This window comes from Rana temporaria, chromosome 9 (assembly GCF_905171775.1).
Source record: "Rana temporaria chromosome 9, aRanTem1.1, whole genome shotgun sequence".
NCBI lineage: Eukaryota > Metazoa > Chordata > Amphibia > Anura > Ranidae > Rana > Rana temporaria.
Genome location: NC_053497.1, coordinates 149,827,543 through 149,846,950, shown reverse-complemented (window position 1 = coordinate 149,846,950; position 19,408 = coordinate 149,827,543). Strand labels below are relative to the sequence as shown.

Below are 19,408 nucleotides of genomic sequence, written 5' to 3'. Positions count from 1 at the left end.
AATGATCGCGGGCGGGCAGACATGCGCATTGGCGTCACGCCGTGGGCACCACTATAGCTTCTTAAAGCGGCCGACGTACAAAGGCGGCGTATCACGCAGCCATGCCAACATGTCGCAGTACTACTGCGGCAGCTAGTCGGCAACTAGTTAACGACTGTTTGGACTTCCTGTCCTAAGACCCCATTGCCTCCTGGGAAATGATGACACTTATTTCCCAGGGGTCTCTGGGCATTACTGTGCCTAAAAAAAATAAAAAATAAAAAATTGCCCAGCATGCACCTCTCCCTGAAAACCAGGAAGAAAAAGGAACTGGGCTTCACATGCCCACACATATATGATGGGTACGGCCACAACATGAGCTGGAGGATATAAGGCAAGTGTTTGCAATGATTTCTGGAACGATTGGGGAGCTATTAATATGTTTTAGAGACTATTTAATGTGATTAATTTTAGCCCCCGGGGGCACGCATTGCGGCAATCGTTTTGGCAGGGTGTCAGTCTGACACCCCGCAACACCGATCAAGGTAAAGAGTCTCTCACGGAGACTATTTACCACGTGATCAGCCATGTCCAATCATGGCTGATCATGATGTAAATAGGAAAAGCCGGTGTCAGACGCGAGGATAGACGATTGGCTGCTCCTATGACAGGGGGGGTTTGTGCTGATCGATTATCAGCGCAGCCGCGCAGCCCCCCCCCCCCCCGAGGATGCCCACTGGACCACCACCAGGGATGACCATATAGACCAGGGATAAAAAAATAAAAAAAAGGATGCCACCCTAGACCACCAGGGATGAGGAGGACACAAAAAATGGATGCCAATCAGTGCTGCAATGGATGCCAATCAGTGCCCACAATGGGCATCACTGATTGGCAGGCATTGTTTGGCACTGATTGGCATCCATTAGTACAACACATACAATAGTGCCCGTCCGTGCCGCCTATCCAAGCCGCCTATCCGTGCCGCCTATCAGTGCCCATCCGTGCCGCCCATCAGTGCCGCATATTAGTGCCCATCAATGCCACCACATCAGTGCCACCTCATCGGTGTCCATCAGTGCAGTACCATCAGTGCCCATCAGTGAAGGAGAAAACGTACTTATTTACAATGTTTTATAACAGAAGCAAAAAAAAAAAAATCAAAATTTTCGGTCTTTTTTTTTACTTTTTTGCAGAAAATAAATATCCCTGAGGTGATCAAATACCACCAAAAGAAAGCTCTATTTGTGGGTACAAAATGATAAAAATTTAGTTTGGGTACAGTGTAGCACGACCGCGCAATTGTCATTCAAAGTGCAACAATGCTGAAAGCTAAAAATTGGTCTGAGCGGGAAGGTGTATAAGTGCCCTGTATGGAAGTGGTTAAGAATGCTTAAAATATTGATTTCTTGTGACTCCTTGTTTAACGATCTGGTCGTTGGAACATAACAAGGTCGTTAAGTGAGGAGTACCTGTATTCTGATTGGACCCTCATGCTGAACGTGCACAGGAAAAAACGATATTTTATACTAATCAGTCTCATTGAAACAATCAAACATCTCACAATCTGTATGCGGCCAGTGACAGAAGGCACAGCCGCCGAATGTGGCCTTTTATCCCTTTTATTTTAATAGAAGCCAAATCGCACTACTCGAAAGCCCCCTTCCGCTGCCTGCGTAGGAGCCCGGGAGCAGCCAATGAAGTCGAACGCGGTGGAACGATATTTATAGCCTCAGAAAGGAGGCAGTGTGCGCGGTGACTGCGAAAGGTTCCAGCAAATCTACCTCGTACATCAACCCCCGTTCCAGGCACAGAAGGAATAATAGCCTCCCGCTAACCATAAAACCAGGTTTTCAATGGACCGCTGAGCACAAAACCACGCAAAAGCAGATGATAAGAATGTGTTGGGAAGACAAGCAGTTTATTACTGGCAGTCAGGCGTGCGGCTTTGACATCGCAGCGCATACTGCGCCAAGGCAGATCCACATGCAGGTGACTCCATGCACTAATGCAGCAGAAATCCCTTTAGACCATCTATCATAGTAGGACGCGCACGCGAGAAGCTCCCATCACCAGTTCACTTCTAGTCAGTGGCTAGTAATTAGCAGGGATACTGTATTCCCTGCATCTCTAAAGAAGAGCCTTCAACACTTGGATGGATTCGCACATGCATCAACGCATCTGTCATCAGCGTGATGGATTCATCTAATTGTAACACCGCCTAGTCCTTCAGGAGAAGCTGGGTGTGGTGGGGAGATTTCTAGCAGAGAAGAAAACATTGATCACTTGCTGAAACTGCCAAGGATCAATATAGTGTTAGATCGAGAGTAGAGATGTTTAGTAGATCCCACACCTACAAAAGGAGGATAAGAAAAAGCCTCCATCATTTCTAACAACCTTCCTTTTGTGTTACCAACAACCACTCCTTCCAAAGTACGACTTTCTAAAAAGTCATTTGTTTACAGCAAGCCACGCCTCCCTTTGTGACAGTTCTCAAGCAAGGATGCGGACCAGTGCATTGTGGGAGGTGCTAGGGTGGAACAAAGCCCTATACCCAGTTCAGGGATTTATACAAGGTGCTACTGCAGTACATGGGGGCTTCTAAAGCCTCGTACACACGGTGCGATTGTTGGCCAACCGAGCATCAGGATCCTGTCCTGCATACTAACGGTACACAATTGTCGTGCCACAAACACGAACGTAGTGACGTACTACGAGGAATTTCAGCTCTTGGGCGCCACCCTTTGGGCCCCTGCTGCTAATTTTGTGTTTGGTGAGCATTGATTCAGAGCATGCGTGTTTGTACTTTCGACTTTTGTGTGACGGATTTGCGCACTGACCATACGAAAATCAGACGTCAAGCCATTGTCTGCGGAAAATTTACTAGCCTGTCATCCAACATCTGTTGGCGGAAAAATTGGGCAACAATTGTCAAAAGAAGTGTACCAACGGTCAGATTTTAGGACAACAGTCGGTCAACAGACAATCCCCTGCCAACAATCACACCGTGTGTACGAGGCTTAAAGCGGAGGTCCCACGGAAAAAAAACAAATACTGCAGCTGCTGACTTAATAAATGGACACTTACCTGTCCAGGGTGCCCGCGATGTCGGCAGCCAAAGCCAAGCAATCGTTCCTCTCTCGGCTGCCCCTGCCCCCATCCTCGGTGAGGGAATCAGGAAGTGAAGCGTTGCGGCTTCACTGCCCGGTTCCCTACTGCGTGGCGTGTCCTCACTGGTCCCCCGCTGTCACCTGGGACCAGTGTGTTTCCCAGAAGACAGCAGGGGGTGACGCGAAGGGGCGCGACTCCTGCCGGGGTCTATTCCCAGAAATGGGTGCAAATGCCTGTATTATACAGGTATCTGCACACCCTTCCCCCTGAAAGGTGCCAAATGTGACACCGGAGGGGGGGAGGGGGGGTTCCAAAAAGCGGAGGTTCACTTTTTGTGTGGACCTCCGCTTTTAGTGTGGGATTAGGAGCTCCTCATAAAAACTTCCACCTCACTTTTTGTTTAAAATCTTTGTTCGGAACAGCAGATATGAACAACACGTTTCAGGAAAGCACCCCCTGTTCTTCAGGGCTTGAACAATGATGTATACATCTGGACATGAGTCTAAAGGCATTTTTTTTTTTTATCCTTTCCTTTTTTGTTCCATCGGAGAGATTTTCCTTCACTTCCTGTGACACAGTCAAACAGGAAGTGAGGGAATTCCTGTATGTCACCAGAACTGGCTCCATTTCCCTTCTATTAGTCCTCATACACACTAGATGTTTTCATGTAACATCGGGCAGGATCGCTTAGGGCAGATGTGATGTTGTCGTCCTGATGGCATCAAAATTGTTGTCTCAGCAGTGAAGAAGGGGGTCCATTCCATTAAAACTCTTTGGCTGCAATTGTGGTTCCCAACTAAATTTTAAAACAAATTCTAAGTGAGATGGGGGTCTGAATTAGGCACTCCTTATTACACGTTGGCACCTGTTGAGTGATTGGATTATAAGCAGCCCAGGGCCAGAATCGGGTCCTTAGCATCTACCATAAGGCTCCATTCACACTTGTGTGACTTGTCATGCAACTTTGGACATCAAAGTCGCATGACAACCAATTCGCTGTGTTTTCCAATTCATAACCATTCATATATATGCAACAAAAAGTTGCAGCGACTTCATGTATTGCTATTTTAATAGCAAAGTGTCAGTGTTGTCGCCCTATACAAGGAAGCAACATGGTATTCTGGAAAGATCAACAGGTATGTACAACGCACTCACACATACCAATCATGGTGTACACTGACTATGTATGATATGATTGTTCTGTGACTTATGTCTTTTTTTGCTCATACATATGTGCCGATACCTGTATAAAATGTACAGAACAACAAATTTACAGCATACTGATCTATGCTAGCCACCATATTAGGCAACAGAAGTACATTTCCTTCCATGGGATTAGCCAAGAACTTGGTTTGAAGTTGTAAAAAAAACTCCCCCAAAGTCCCCCTTTATTTCTTGTAAAGACGACACAGGAACAGGAGGAAGGGAAAACCTCCTCAAAGCGCCCAAGGAGAAAAAGCGTTAGGCCCCTTTCACACTTATACGACTTGTCCCACAATTTGTGATGGAAAAGTAGCATGACAAGTCGTTTCCCATGATTTCCAATGACAACCATTCATATTAGTACGACTTCAAAGTAGTCCCTGCACTACTTTGGTCCGACTTTAATGCCACTTGCACAGGCATTCCCTGAAATTGCAGCAAAATCACGGTGAAGTCGCAGTAGTGTGAAAGGGGCCTCACTCTTTAAAATAAAAAGTGGCTCAGTGTGTAAGACAAAGCTGTTTTTTCTTTTAATGGACATTTTTTTTTTTTTTTTTGTAAGTTAAGTTCTACCCTAAAGTTTTTTTTAATGGCTTGATATAACAAAAACCATCTGGAAGAAATCAATGTACTACATTTGGACTAAAGTGTATGTGTAGGTCAAACTAAAGAAGGACTGGAACCCCTGTCAAGCTTTTATTATCCACAGTACAAAAAGGACCTGCTGCGCAAAGCCCACAATCTGCCCATCTCTGTGGTTGTGGATTTGGCTGGTCCCCAGATGGAATGAAAAAACAAGTACTACCTCATATAATTAAAGCGGAGGTCCCGCAAAAAAATAATAATAAAAGCCAGCAGCTGACTTTTAATAAATGGACACTTACCTGTCCAGCGCGCCCGCGATGTCAGCAGCAGAAGACGAGCAATCTCTCTGCTGCCCCCGCCGCCATCCTCGGTGAAGAAATTGCGAAGTGAAGCCTTGCAGCTTCACTGCCCGATTCCCTACTGCGCATGCACGAGTAGCACAGCGCTTTCCCAGTGGTCCCCTCTGTCTCTTGGGACCAGTGTATTTCCCAGAAAGCACCCGGGGGGAAGTGGAGTGACCGTGGGAGTCATTCCCAGAAGTGGGTGCAAATACCTGTATTATTACGGGTATCTGCAGTGCACCCCCCCCCGAAAGGTGCCAAATGTGACACCAGAGAGGGGAGGGTTCCGTAAAGCGGTAGTTACATTTTTGTGTACAGCCAAAGCTGTAGATTGTTTTACACTCCTGTGACCCGTTTTCATCAGTGGGCTCAAGCCGGCTGATGTCACGAGCCAGTACAGGCTCTGGAAAGATAAAGGCTCCATTCACACCTAGGCGTTTTTACGCCCGACGCTATTGCAGCCTGAAATATGCTGGAGGGGTGATTTAACATTGTCGACTATGGAGATGGTTCACATCTCCACGCCGAACGCCGTACGCCTGAAGCTCAAAACAAGTCCCTGACCTTTTTTTTCAGGCGGCTTCGGCGTTCGGCCATAGCCGACAATGTGTAAATCACCCCTCCAGCGAAAACCGTGGTACAAAACGCTGCAATTTGCCGCGGCAAATCGCGGGACAAAACGCTGGAATTTGCCGCGGCAAATCGCGGGACAATACGCCGCATTCAGGTGTGAATGCAGCCTAAGACCATATGGGCGGGATCCACCCACATGCCTGGACCGCTGAGAGCCTGAGCCGGCCGCTCCTACCCCCTTCAAAGTCCAGCACCCCAGTGAGCACGGGGTGAGCAGAGAGCTCTGAGAAAGCCGGCGGGGACTGATCCACATAAACAAAGAAAAAAATCCCATACTTCTCTTTTAAAGGGGTTGTAAAGGTTTGTTTTTTATTTTCTAAATAGGTTCCTGATGGGAAATCCACATTTAAGAGATGTCACCAGAAAAGAGACAAGGGGAAATCTTTCCATAGTGACCACTGTCTAGCAGGGAAATTCCCCTCACTTTGAAGAGCTTTCCACTCCTGTGGCATCTACTGCATAGAAAGCAAGGGGAAATCTCCCTAATATGACACAGGCAGCAAAACCAACCAACATATTTTAACCTCTTTCTTTTTTAAACCTAAAATATACATATCATTTAAATATGACTCCAACTAATTATTATTATTTTTCACAGAGGAATGCTCAAAATTGCATATAGATGCTTTTAAAACCTCCACTGCTCAGTTTAGTTGACTGTAAATGACCAAAGAATTATTCCTCTGGCTCCCATGTGTGGAACAATACTTATTATGGGCTACCCCTATCTATGTCCTAGCTGTGTGCATGTGTGGGGGTTCTGTAACATTTTGTTGCTGCCTGTTCCCCTTCTTCAGATTTTCCCTCACTTCCTAACTGGAAACCGGTGTCACAGAACAGAAAGTGCGGGAAAATCTCTGACAGGGCTAGTAAGAACCTGGTGTGTATTTCGTCATTCCCAGTTTCAGATGTCTAATTTCCCCGACCGCTGTGGCTGAGGAAGAAGTTAATAGAGTGTGATCTAAGGCTGCATTCACACCTGAGCGTTTTGTCGCCTGAAGCGCGACGCCCCAAAACGCTAGAGGGGAAAAAATACATTATTCTCTATGGAGATGGTTCACATCTCCACGACAAAACGCCTGACGCCGAACGCCTGAAGCCCAAACAAGTTCTGGACCCTTTTTTGTCGCTCGAATTGAACGTATCTGGGCGTTTTATATTGGTGACCCTAGACCTGTACAAAATTGCGGTAAAAAACACTGCATTTTGTCGCGGTAAAAAACGCCGCAAAACGCTGCGCTCAGGTGTGAATGCAGCCTTACACAATGGTTCTCACCCCTGTCCTCAAGTACCCCCAACAGGCCATGTTTTGGGAATTTCTCTTAGATAAAATAGCTGTCCAAAATACCAAGCCATTGACTCAGATTTAAAGCATCTGTGCTTGATAAAAGAAAACCTGAAAATATGGCCTGTTGGGGGTACTTGAGGACAGGGTTGAGAACCACTGATCTAATAGACCCTCAATGTTGCATTAATGAGAACCTGTCACTAAATATCCTATCATATAGTGGGCCAATGGTCCCCTATAAAAGGGGTAGGCAACCAGGGGCCCTCCAGCTGTTGCAGAACTACAAATCCCATCTGTAACAGAGACCTATCATTTTATTCAACTAGAGATAAAAGCGGGCTTCTAACCTGGGACCACTTTGCTGGCTGGCAGGATCAAGTGCGGTGGGGAATTTTTTTTATTGTCCATTTGCTGTAATTGTCTTTTCCTTCTTATCAGTTTGGTGCAAAGATGGCCATAGAAGTATCGAAAGTCGTCCGAATTTCAATCAACCTACGGACAGATCTTTGAGGGGAGTCCATCTGCAGAGCGTCCGCTTACGAACGGACTTGCTGGAAGACTTTAGTTTGATCAGTGCTACAGCCAATAGGCTGCAGGGCTGATCAGTGTATAGTGACAGCGGAGGAGTCCAGGTGTGTCCTCCGCTGTCAGAATACAATGACAATGGGGAGGCCCCCCCATCCACCTCGACTGTATGGATGAGAGAATAGGTTCATTTTTTTCATTCAGCCCACTGGGCATATGTGGCCAGCTTGGGTGTACCACTGGAACGTAGCTCAGATTTCAAATGAGCTCTTACACCAACCTGCAGCCCGTTGCCAATTATTATGTGGCCCTTGGTGCCCCTGCAGGCAGGTGAAGGAAAAATATTCTTTAGACTGGGTTCTAGGTAAAACGCCTTCTTTTATTTCTCACTATCTTACTTTTTTTCTGTGCTACATAAACTTTTTTTACTTTTTAAGCTTTTTTTCTGATCTTTTATGAACCTTGCTGAGAGAAGTATCAAATGTCACACAAACTATTGGGAAGACTGTCGGGACCACAAATGTGCAATCAATCATATGTAAAGGAAGGGATCTAATGGGCGTGATCTATAGCAGACTCTTCCAGTCTATGACGTCCCAGTCTCCAACAACTCCAATAGCATGTTTGCAGTCTTTGACCATTACTTGAAGCCAGTGGCGGTGCGTCCATATGGGGCTCATGGGCGCCGCCCCCTCTCTCCTACACCGTTCTATCCCCATAGATGGATTCATGCATTGCATGAATCCATCTATGGTCGCCGCTGACACCCCCTATTCAGGTGTCCGGCCCCTTTTCGAGTGCAGGGCACTTGAATTACAGTGGCTGGGGTGTTTTTTGGAAGCACCTGATAAGAACCGTAGGCTCTAATGGGTGCCCAAAAATGTGAATAGCGGGCGCCATGCTGGGTGTTCGCTTTGCTAACGCACAGCTGAGTGAACAGCGAAGGAATTTGCTTTGCTAAAAACGAACCGCCTCTCAGCCAATCAAGTTGCCAGGTCTGTTACCTGTCACCTGATTGGCTGAAATGTCAGGCGCTGTGATTGAACGCCTGAGAGAGGACGGAAGAAGACACGGAGGACGTGCAGGAGACCGCCGCTGACCCGCTGCGAGACAGGCAAGTGTTGGGCAGCGTCTGATGGGGCACAGTGGCCGCGTCTGATGGGGCACAGTGGCCGCATCTGATGGGGCACAGTGGCCGCATCTGATGGGGCACAGTGGCCGCAATCAACGTTTTGTTTTTATCAGTTAGTTTGCGTCCCCCCCAAAATGTTGAGCTCCAGCCGCCACTGCTTGAAGCATAACCATAATCTTTAACAGTCTCCTGTAGCATGTCAGAGCTTTCTGTAGCATTACATTCCCTGCATGTGATGTGCGGCCCTTCGGTGATGTCACACTTGTGGCCCCCTGCATCAAGAAAGTTGATCACCACTGTCTTACACGGTACAAAGCAGCAGAGTATGTTGGAGAAATATAAATAAATAACGTCTGACGATGTCTCAATGCTTGCCGTTTCACAGAACAGGGAATTGGTACACGGCTGCAATTACTTAAGATGAATGGATAACTCATTCCGTGGTTCCTGAACTCAGAACAAAGTCTACTGTGTTCAAACATTAAAAGAAATCTTGGATTTTGCTTACACAAGGCCCTGAGATCTGTGTTTGGTAAATGGCTTTTACCCTCCAGCCTAGTTCTTTTCTGTATCAGTAGCTCCAACTTTGACACCAACAATCATCTGGTACCGTTTCCTTTCTCAATCAATATGGATGCTTTTCATCCTTTTTTTTCCCCGAATGGCCCCGACTTCACGAGCCCCAAGGTTACAAGTACCACCCTCTGCAAATTTTCATAGCAATTCTTTTTAGTACACTACAAACTAAGAGATGGCCTCGGGTCACAGGGCTGCTGTGCTGTCAGTGCAAAGTATTTGACGTGAGAACAAGACCAAGCACAAGAACATTGGAACTGGTTAATTTTTATTCCTTTTTTTCTATTTTATTGGTTGAACTAGGTGGACTTGTGTCTTTTTTCAACCTATGTAACTACAGTGGGGGGAAATAATTATCTGACCCCCTGCAGATTTTGTCAGTTTGTCTACTTACATAGAAATTAAGGGTCTATAATTTTATCATAGCCTCATGCTGCAGCTCATAAACGCGGCCACCCAATGCATCCCGTTGAGATGGAAGTCCGCTACCCCTCCTTCGGTAGAGGATTGGCATTCTCGGGTTGCACAGATTGAAGAAATGGAAAGGATCATCCATCAGGCCAAAGATACACATGACAAATTCAGGTTTACCTGGGCCTGCTGGATGCACTACAGGGAATCATGGAACTCCCAGGATACTGAGATACCCGCAATACACCAGCTGTGTGAGAGGGATTCTCAGTTACGACCTTGTTGCCTGCTTAACTCCCCACCTTATGTGCCGTCCCCCCCCCTTTTTTTTGCCCCCCCCTTCTTCCCTGCCCGTGCAACCTCCCCTGTAGCACGGGAGGCTCACGCCTTCAGGACCGGTACTCTGAAAAGCACTGGGATCGAAGGTTAGCTTGCTTGATGGAACCTTGTATACTCTGGGTTCTGATCGCTACAAGGGGTTCCTCGTCCCGCTCACAGTGTGATCCCTTTAGGGGTGGGTGGGTATGGGGAACGTGCCCTAGGTTCCTAAGATTCACTTCAACAATAAGATCCCCTTTACGGCCTTCTACTGTCTTGAGCCCACCCTAGGACGCCTCGGCTAGTCCCGAGAGCATTACTCACAGTTTCCTGCTAGTTGGGCCCTACTGTCTAGCGATTTCACTAGTTAAGGATGCATTTCGCTGTCCTACAAACCGCATGTACACTTCATGTAAATGATAGTACTGTTACTGCATGTACTCCTCGATTCATTCCTGTATGGCCGACTGTTATTTGCGGTACTGCCTTGTTATGTTTAATGTACTTGTTTTTGCCTCTGTGATTGAAAAATTCCTAATAAAATACTTTGGAAAAAAATCTTTATCCTAGGTGTATTTTAAATGATAGAGACAGAATATCAACCAAAAATCCCCCAAAAAAACACATAAAAAATGCTTTAAATTAAGTTGCAGTTAAATAAAATAAGTATTTGACCCCCAAGCAAAACATGACTTAGGACTTGGTGGAGAAACCCTTGTTTGCAAGCACAGAGGTTAAACGTTTCTTTGTAGTTGGTTTAACAGGTTTGCACACATCTCAGGAGGATTTTGGTCCACTCTTCTTTAAAGATCTTCTCTAAATCCTGAAGGTTTCTTGGCTGTCCCCTGGCAACTTGAAGTTTTAGCTTCCTCCATAAGTTTTCTATAGGATTAAGGTCTGGAGACTGGCTAGGTCTTGGAGGAAGAAAAATTAGGACTATGACCCCAAGAACCCATCCCTACAGTCAAGCACAGAGGTGGAAACATGATGCTTTGGGGATGTTTCTCTGCTAAAGGTACAGACTTTGCTGCATAGAGGGGCCAAAAGGATGGGCCCATGTTATGTAACATCTTGGATGAGAACCATCTTTCCTCAGCCAGAACACTGAAGATGGGTCGTGGATGGGTCTTTCAGCATGACAATGACCCAAAACATACCACCAGGGCAAAAAAGGAGTGGTTAAAGAAGCACATTAAGGTCATGGAGTGGCCTAGCCAGTCTCCAGACCTTAATCCTGTAGAAAATGTATGAAAGGAGCTGAAACTTCGAGTTGCCAAGTAACCGTCAAAAAAACTTAAAAATTTAGAGAAGATCTGTAAAGAAGAGTGGACCAAAATCCCTCCTGAGATGTGTGCAAACCTGGTCACCAACTCCAAAAAACGTCTGACCTCTGTGCTTGCCAAAAAGGGTTTCTCCACCAAGTAATCTTTTGCTTGGGGATCAAATACTTATTTTAAACACTGAACTGCAACTCAAATTATAACATTTGTATCATGTGTTTTTTCAGGATTTTTGGTTGATATTCTGTCTCTATGATTTAAAATACACCTATGATAAACATTATAGACCCTTCATTTCTTTGTAAGTGGGCAAAATTACAAAATCTGCAGGGGATCAAATGACTATTTCCCCCACTGTATGCAAGACCTTCGTAATGACCTTTCTTCTATAGCAGGGGTCGTCAACCCCCGGTCTCCGCCCCACTACCGGGCCACGGCGCTTCTGCAGCCGGGCCGCGGGTGCGGGCAGCTGGCAAGGGAGATCCTGACGAGAACTCTCCGCAGAACACCGGCATGAGAGCGATGTGTGGATGGGAAAAAGCGGGCGGGCAAGCAGAGATGATATCTCTCTACGCCCCCCGCATCACCGCTCTTCCGCCCTCAGTGCCCTGTCTGTCGGAGATGCGGCGGGGAGCAGAGAGATGACATCATCTCATACTGCCCGCATCACCGCTCTCCTGCAGCTCTTCGCTGTGTGAAACTTTGGATTCCTTTTTCAGCTGGCGCAGATTGCCTCTGAACAAGGGAAGGGAGACCAGATCAATAAAGCTATGCTTTATTGATCTGGTGACAGGCAACATGGCTAGTGACAATCCATATCTGGTGACAGGCAACGTGGCAGGTGGCATTCCACATCTGGTGACAGGCAACGTGGCAGGTGGCAATCCACATCTGGTGACAGGCAGCGTGGCAGGTGGCAATCCACATCTGGTGACAGGCAGCGTGGCAGGTGGCAATCCACATCTGGTGACAGGCAGCGTGGCAGGTGGCAATCCACATCTGGTGACAGGCAATGTGGCAGGTGGCAATCCACATCTGGTGACAGGCAGCGTGGCAAGTGACTAGCCACATCTGGTGGCAGGTGGCAATCCACATCTGGTGACAGGCAGCGTGGCAGGTGGCAATCCACATCTGGTGACAGGCAGCGTGGAAAGTGACTAGCCACATCTGGTAGCAGGCAGCGTGGCAAGTGACTAGCCACATCTGGTAGCAGGCGACAGTGGCAAGTGACACGTCAGGGCTCCCACTGATTCTACATTATGGTGAGTTGAACCATTTAATTTATTACTACAATGTAATAATAGAAAAAATGCGCTTCAATCACCCTGACACCATAACAACATGGTGCCGGGATGATTGAATCGCTAACACCAGCCATTGCCCGCAAAAAAATCGTGACAACTCCTGGTCCTTGGCACAATTTCCTTCCACGCAGCCGGTCCCCGGTGCCAAAAAGGTTGGGGACCACTGTTCTATAGGATCCACACTACAGTCTGTATACACTGACAGGTATGCGTTATCAACATTTAGCACAGGAGAACAGTCCAGTGGAAGACAATCAAAACATTTAGGTTTTTTTTCCCTCGATCTCCAACCCAAACAAAGCTTGCAGCCAGTAAAAAAAAAATTAAGCAGATGCCATGTTGTGCGCCAACACTTGGCGACAGATTTCAGTGCCCAAACAGAGCAACGCTGGATTGGCATCACGCAGGCAAATGCCTTGAAACATATTGTACACTGCTTGAGAATTTTCAGATACGCCATATATTACTAAGGCCCTTCCTCCAGTACAAGATCGCTGCACCCTCTGGCCCAAAGCGCACGCAATGAAAAATACAACTGGCACCTATAGAAAAGAATACACAGCCAGCGCCGGCAGCCCATAAAGTCAAAACACATTAGATTAGAAATGATACGCAATGGTTTGGAAGACCGTTCCACTAGAAAAGGTTACATAGAGGAGAAACAGAAGAAAATAAAAATTGCCAGCCCTCCATTTAGATGAAATTGGTGGTTTTTACAAGTAAAACACATGTACTACGGGGGTCACAGCCATGCAGGAGGAAAGCGGCAATTAGAGGTCTCCGAGGACAGGAAGAATGTTCCCTTTTCCCTGGATTTGTGTGTTTGTTGAAGTGAGCCCTGCAGGCTGCTACATTAGGAAGAAGTACAAGAGGAGCTGCCGTTTCATCCACTTAACTCTTTGGCAACGCTAACTACATCTCTGGTAGTGAAAGGGTTACCACAACCCCTACCCGGTACCTCTCACCACGCTTACTCCGCCAGCATCACTTTTACCCTGTGGCATAGCCCATTCAGATGTAAATACCCCGTAGCGTCTCTGCCAGGCTCAATATAGAGTCACTATGTATCTTTGTCTGCCGTGCCCTAAACAATGGGAAACTTCCGACATCCAAAGTGTCATCACCTACAGAAACCACAAAAACTGATTGGTTGTTATGGGTTACTGCACTTTGATTAAGCTCAGTTATTGCAGCAATCAGGCACTGGGTGATGGTCATAGCGACACTTCCAATTGCTTTCATCGCTGCCTAAAAGAGCAGGAAATTGCACAGAAACCCTTCAGACAAGACCGTATCATACCATAGGCCGCGTTGCAGAATCCTGGGCGTCCGGTCAGAGGCGCAGTGAAGGCACCACATGCTGCTGGTGATGGAAAAAGGACAGACTGGCTTGCTTCTCTCTCTCTCTCCACTGCCCGGCTAAACTGACCCCCCCTTCCTGCGATTGCCCAGATGTTCCCCTTCTTGCAGAGCAGCGGCAGTGCCGCCTCTTAGCCGAGCACAGTGACAGCAGCCAAAAGGGGGGTGGAGCAGTCCATGACAGCCCAAAGAAGGGGAGTGGGCACTGGGAACAGGACAGGAAGGAACCAACACAAACTGTTCATATGCTGAGAGATGGTGGGATGGAGATCAGAGACAGGCTGAGACGGCACACCATGCAGCGAGGATAGGAACCGAATGAGGACAATGACTGCGGATGCTCCACGGGATGAGAACAATGGCAGCCCCCCCATGAAAGGACTGAAGCACGGCTCTAACTGACCTTTACACACAGAACTTTGCTCTGTGCACCAAGGAATGTGACTACAAACAGGATTAGGAGGCGGCCCTCCCTTCTTCTAGGCATACTTGGCATCGGATCTGGGTGTCCTGTGCCATGGCAAAAAATAAAACCTGAATGTGCGTATGCAGAGCTGACTAACTTTTGTAATAGTGGCATTTTAGGATAGATCAGAGTGTAATGCTGTGTGAATGAGGAAAGTCACCGCCGCAATAAACTGGATCCCCCGCACTCTGCAGCCCTAACGTGCACCCACTGAGAAGAAGGGGGGTCATGGGTACCAGTGTCTTTTTCAGCAGAGTCTCAACCAGTCGAGGATGCAGTTGCCATGGGGATGAATAGAGTTGCCATGGTTACAGTAGGAGGAGTGAAGGAGGAGGAAGAACAGAGGGAAAAATAGACATAAAGGGTTTTCGAGTACCCATTACCATGGAGATGGAAAGATGGCAATTATTGCTACATGTATAGTCAATGTATATTTATATATAAATGCTCATTTCTACACTAATTAAGCAGATTGGACACAGATGGAGATCCTATATAATGCACAGAGTTATGGGATCCTAAAATAACCCAAGTAACACATACAAAAGTATTTCTTTATGACTGAGGAGATGCCCAAAAAGTGCCCTCCTGCCCTGGGTCTGACACATGGCCCACACAGAGGCTCCCTTTATTAGCACAACTTTCTTTCCCGACTTCCGGCAGAGGCTTCAATGAGGGAGAAGGAAGATTGGGGGAAGTATTCGTATTTGTGCAATCATATTATATGTAGCGCCCCCTTTACTTTCAGTAAGGGCACTACGCTAAAGTTAGTGGGGGAATGAGAGATATCATTTGCTCTCATTCTGAATTGTGTCAAATTTGGCTGTTTCCAAATCTGTATTGTTCTGTGTGCTAGACTGCGTTCTAGGGATGCGGTGCCATCCCTGGGCGGCAGGTGGCACCAGAGAGGTCCAGGCGGAGCCACTTTTCCTCAGCAACCAATTAGAGGAGTTTTCCCTCGCGGGGCATGCTGGGGAGGAGTATTTCTCTGGCGGAAGTCGTTGTTCTTGGTTCTTCGAGGGTTCCTGGTTCCAGGTGCGGCACCCACCTTTAGGGTGTGCGCACATCGTGGGCCCCACCACTATGGCCTACCTGGCCTGGGGTCGCGTGCAACGCAGAGTACCTGACTCTGGGCCCTCCTGGCCCGGAGAGTTTGATGCCACAGAGGGGCCGCAGTGACTGACTGGGTCCCCCTTCTACTGAGGAGATCCCAGGCTGTATTCGGTGGGGGGGTCGGCTCGAGGAGAACCCGGAGGCAGGTTATCCAGGAGGGCTTGAACGAACCATCGGGGATCTGGTGACCGGGACATTGACAGGTACACTTCACTTCCACTGTCAACCGGTGACCCTAGCGCAAATTTACTTGGAGGATAAGCTCAACTATTTAGCTCATCCAAGTTCTAGGCCTGTGGCAGAGGCTCCATCAGAGCCAGGTCTGTGGCAGAGACCCGCTCCTCCCAGCTTCCTTAAAGTGACACTTCGGCTGCCAGGCCTGTGGCAGGGGTCTGTCCGTGGGCACTTCACCCACTCTGGCTGGAGTAGTGACGAACTGTACTACTACTGAAAGCAGGATTGCTTTCTTCTTCATCAAAGCCTGATACTGCAAAGTTCTTTACCTCATCAACCTTTCCTGAATACCAGGGTCCCTTCAGAGACTGCCGACAGGGATCCATAGAATACCAGGGTCCCTTCAGAGACTGCCGACAGGGATCCATAGAATACCAGGGTCCCTTCAGAGACTGCCGATAGGGATCCATAGAATACAAGGGTCCCTTCAGAGACTGCCGACAGGGATCCATAGAATACAAGGGTCCCTTCAGAGACTGCCGATAGGGATCCATAGAATACAAGGGTCCCTTCAGGGACGGCCGACAGGGATCCATAGAATACCGGGGTCCCTTCAGAGACTGCCGACAGGGATCCATAGAATACCAGGGTCCCTTCAGGGACGGCCGACAGGGATCCATAGAATACAAGGGTCCCTTCAGGGACGGCCGACAGGGATCCATAGAATACCGGGGTCCCTTCAGAGACTGCCGACAGGGATCCATAGAATACCAGGGTCCCTTCAGAGACTGCCGACAGGGATCCATAGAATACCAGGGTCCCTTCAGGGACGGCCGACAGGGATCCATAGAATACCGGGGTCCCTTCAGAGACTACCGACAGGGATCCATAGAATACCAGGGTCCCTTCAGAGACTTCCGACAGGGATCCATAGAATACCAGGGTCCCTTCAGAGACTGCCACCAGGGATCCATAGAATACCAGGGTCCCTTCATAGAGCTCTAGATCTTACTGCCCACCACTGCTGGCATAGACCCATACCTGCTTATAATGGTGTTCTCCAGTGTAGATCTACAGCAGGGGTCTCCAAACTGCAGCCCGCGGGCAGGTTGTGGCCCTTTGCCTGCCTTTATCTGGCCCTTGGGGCACTATTCCTCCCACTGACACCAACAATGTGGTACTATTCCGTTCACCGACACCTGTAATGGGCAACTAATTCTCCCACTGATACCAAACAATGGGGCACTACTCCTTCCACGGACACTAATGATATAATTTTTTGTACTCTCACCGACCACCAAGCCTATGGCATTGTTAACTCCCAGGGCATTTTCTACTTCCATTAGGGTAATAAAATGGCCCTTTATTTCAAAAGTCTGGAGACCTCTGATCTATAATAGGACTAAAGGATATCAAGTGAAATCCATGATCATTTTATCTCCAGGGCTTACTTAGTGCTGACATACTACGCTGAATGGAGACGAGTACAGAGCACAATGTTAGTCCGAGTCCCAGAGTAGCTAATGATCCATCGTATCTTTAAGTCATACAGACACCAATCAGCCATAACTTTATGACCACTGACAGGCTAAGTGAATATTATTGCGTTACAATGGCATCTGCAAGTCAACAGGATATATTGGGCAGCAAGCAAACATGTTATCCCTGAAGCAGATGGGCAGAAAGCAGAAATATGGGCATTGCAGTTTATTATGTAAGGGGCTGTGTATCCGCAGACCAGTCGGGGTGCCCATTCTGACCCGTGACCACAGCCTAAAGCACCCACAATGGGCAGTTGGGCATCAGGAAGGTGGTGGCCGAGTCCGATGATTCACGTTTTCTTTTACGTCATGTGGATAGCCCTGCGAGAGTGTGTCACTTTCCTAGGGAACAGATGATACCAGGATGCACTATGGGAAGAAGGAAAGCTGACAGAGGCAGTGTGAGGCTTTGGGCAACGTTCTGCTGGGAAACCTTGGATCCTGCCATTCATGCGAATGTTATCCGACACACACACTTTACCTAAATACTATTACCGAGGCAAATGGGCGTATGTATATATATCGCAAGCTCCGTGACCGTGCCCACGGGACCCGCGGACTCCATGTCCGCCAGCGTCCTGTGATCGGGTCACAGAGCTGAAGAACGGGGAGATGACAGTGTAAACACATCTTCCTAGTGGCATGTCACTGATCGAATGCTCCCACTCATCGGGAGCAGCGATCAGTGATGTGTCACTTGTAGCCACGCCCCCTAACAGAATCACTCCCTAGGACACAACCCCTTCAGCGCCCCCTACAGGTTAAACCCTTCACTGCCAGTGTCAGTTTTACAGTAATCGGTGCATTTTTATAGCACTGATTGCTGTAAAAGTGTCAATGGTCCCAAAAATGTGTCAACAGTGTCTGATGTGTCCGCCATAACCACTTAACGCCCGCCGCACGACTATTTACGTCCGCAAAATGGCACGGACAGGCAGATGGGCGTATATATACGTCCTTGCCTTTCCGCGGGTCGGGGGTCCGATCGGGACCCCTTCCGCTGCGGGCGGCTTACCTCGGGAGCGATCTGGGACGACGGCTCGGCTATTCGTTTATAGCCGCTCCGTCGCGATCGCTCCCCGGAGCTGAAGAACGGGGAGAGCCGTATGTAAACACGGCTTCCCCGTGCTTCACTGTGGCGGCGTATAGATCGAGTGATCACTTTTATAGGGAGACACAATCGATGACATCAGACCTACAGCCACACCCCCCTACAGTTGTAAACACACACTAGGTGAAGCCTAACACGTTCAGCGCCCCCTGTGGTTAACTCCCAAACTGCAACTGTCATTTTCACAATAACCAATGCAATTTAAATGCATTTTTTGCTGTGAAAATGACAATGGTCCCAAAAATGTGTCAAAATTGTCCGAAGTGTCCGCCATAATGTCGCAGTCACGAAAAAAATCGCTGATCGCCGCCATTAGTAGTAAAAAAAAAAAAAATTTAATAAAAATGCAATAAAAATATCCCCTATTTTGTAAACGCTATAAATTTTGCGCAAACCAATCCATAAACGCTTATTACGATTTTTTTTACCAAAAATAGGTAGAATAATACATATCAGCCTAAACTGAGGAAAAAACATTTTTTATATATGTTTTTGGGGGATATTTATTACAGCAAAAAGTAAAAAATATTGCATTTTTTTCAAAATTGTCGCTGTATTTTTGTTTATAGCGCAAAAAATAAAAACCGCAGAGGTGATCAAATACCACCAAAAGAAAGCTCTATTTGTGGGGAAAAGCCAATCTTGTTTGGGAGCCACGATGCACGACCGCGCAATTGTCAGTTAAAGCAAAGCAGTGCCTAATCGCAAAAAGTGGCAGTCCAGGGCAGTGCCTTGTGAAGCAACCATAGCTAGGGATTAAGAAGGTAACAAGAATATCTGCCAGTATAGATAAACTCTGGGCACAAAGTTTCATAGAAATATATTCCTCAATAACCACAAAGTATATTCAGTATATGCATGTTGTGTGCACCAAATGCCTTTACAAACCCAGATATTACCCTGTAAAAGTAGCAGTGGCACATGGTCACATTAAGAAATCAAAATTGCTTTGATTTGT

At 47.4% G+C, this 19,408-nt stretch overlaps 1 protein-coding gene across 8 annotated transcripts in view; it reads right to left on the bottom strand.

The window, feature by feature from the left end:
• Positions 1–19,408, bottom strand: part of IQSEC2 (IQ motif and Sec7 domain ArfGEF 2) — a 372,011-nt gene that overhangs the window by 79,877 nt on the left and 272,726 nt on the right. The window contains exon 1 of one of the 8 annotated variants that reach the window (XM_040324843.1): positions 13,987–14,195. The exons of the other annotated variants lie outside the window; for them this stretch is intronic. Within the exon in view, the coding sequence (XP_040180777.1) occupies positions 13,987–14,045 (59 nt within the window). The 5' untranslated portion in view covers positions 14,046–14,195. Of the gene's footprint in view, positions 1–13,986; positions 14,196–19,408 lie in introns of those variants that run through there. 8 annotated transcript variants of the gene reach the window in all.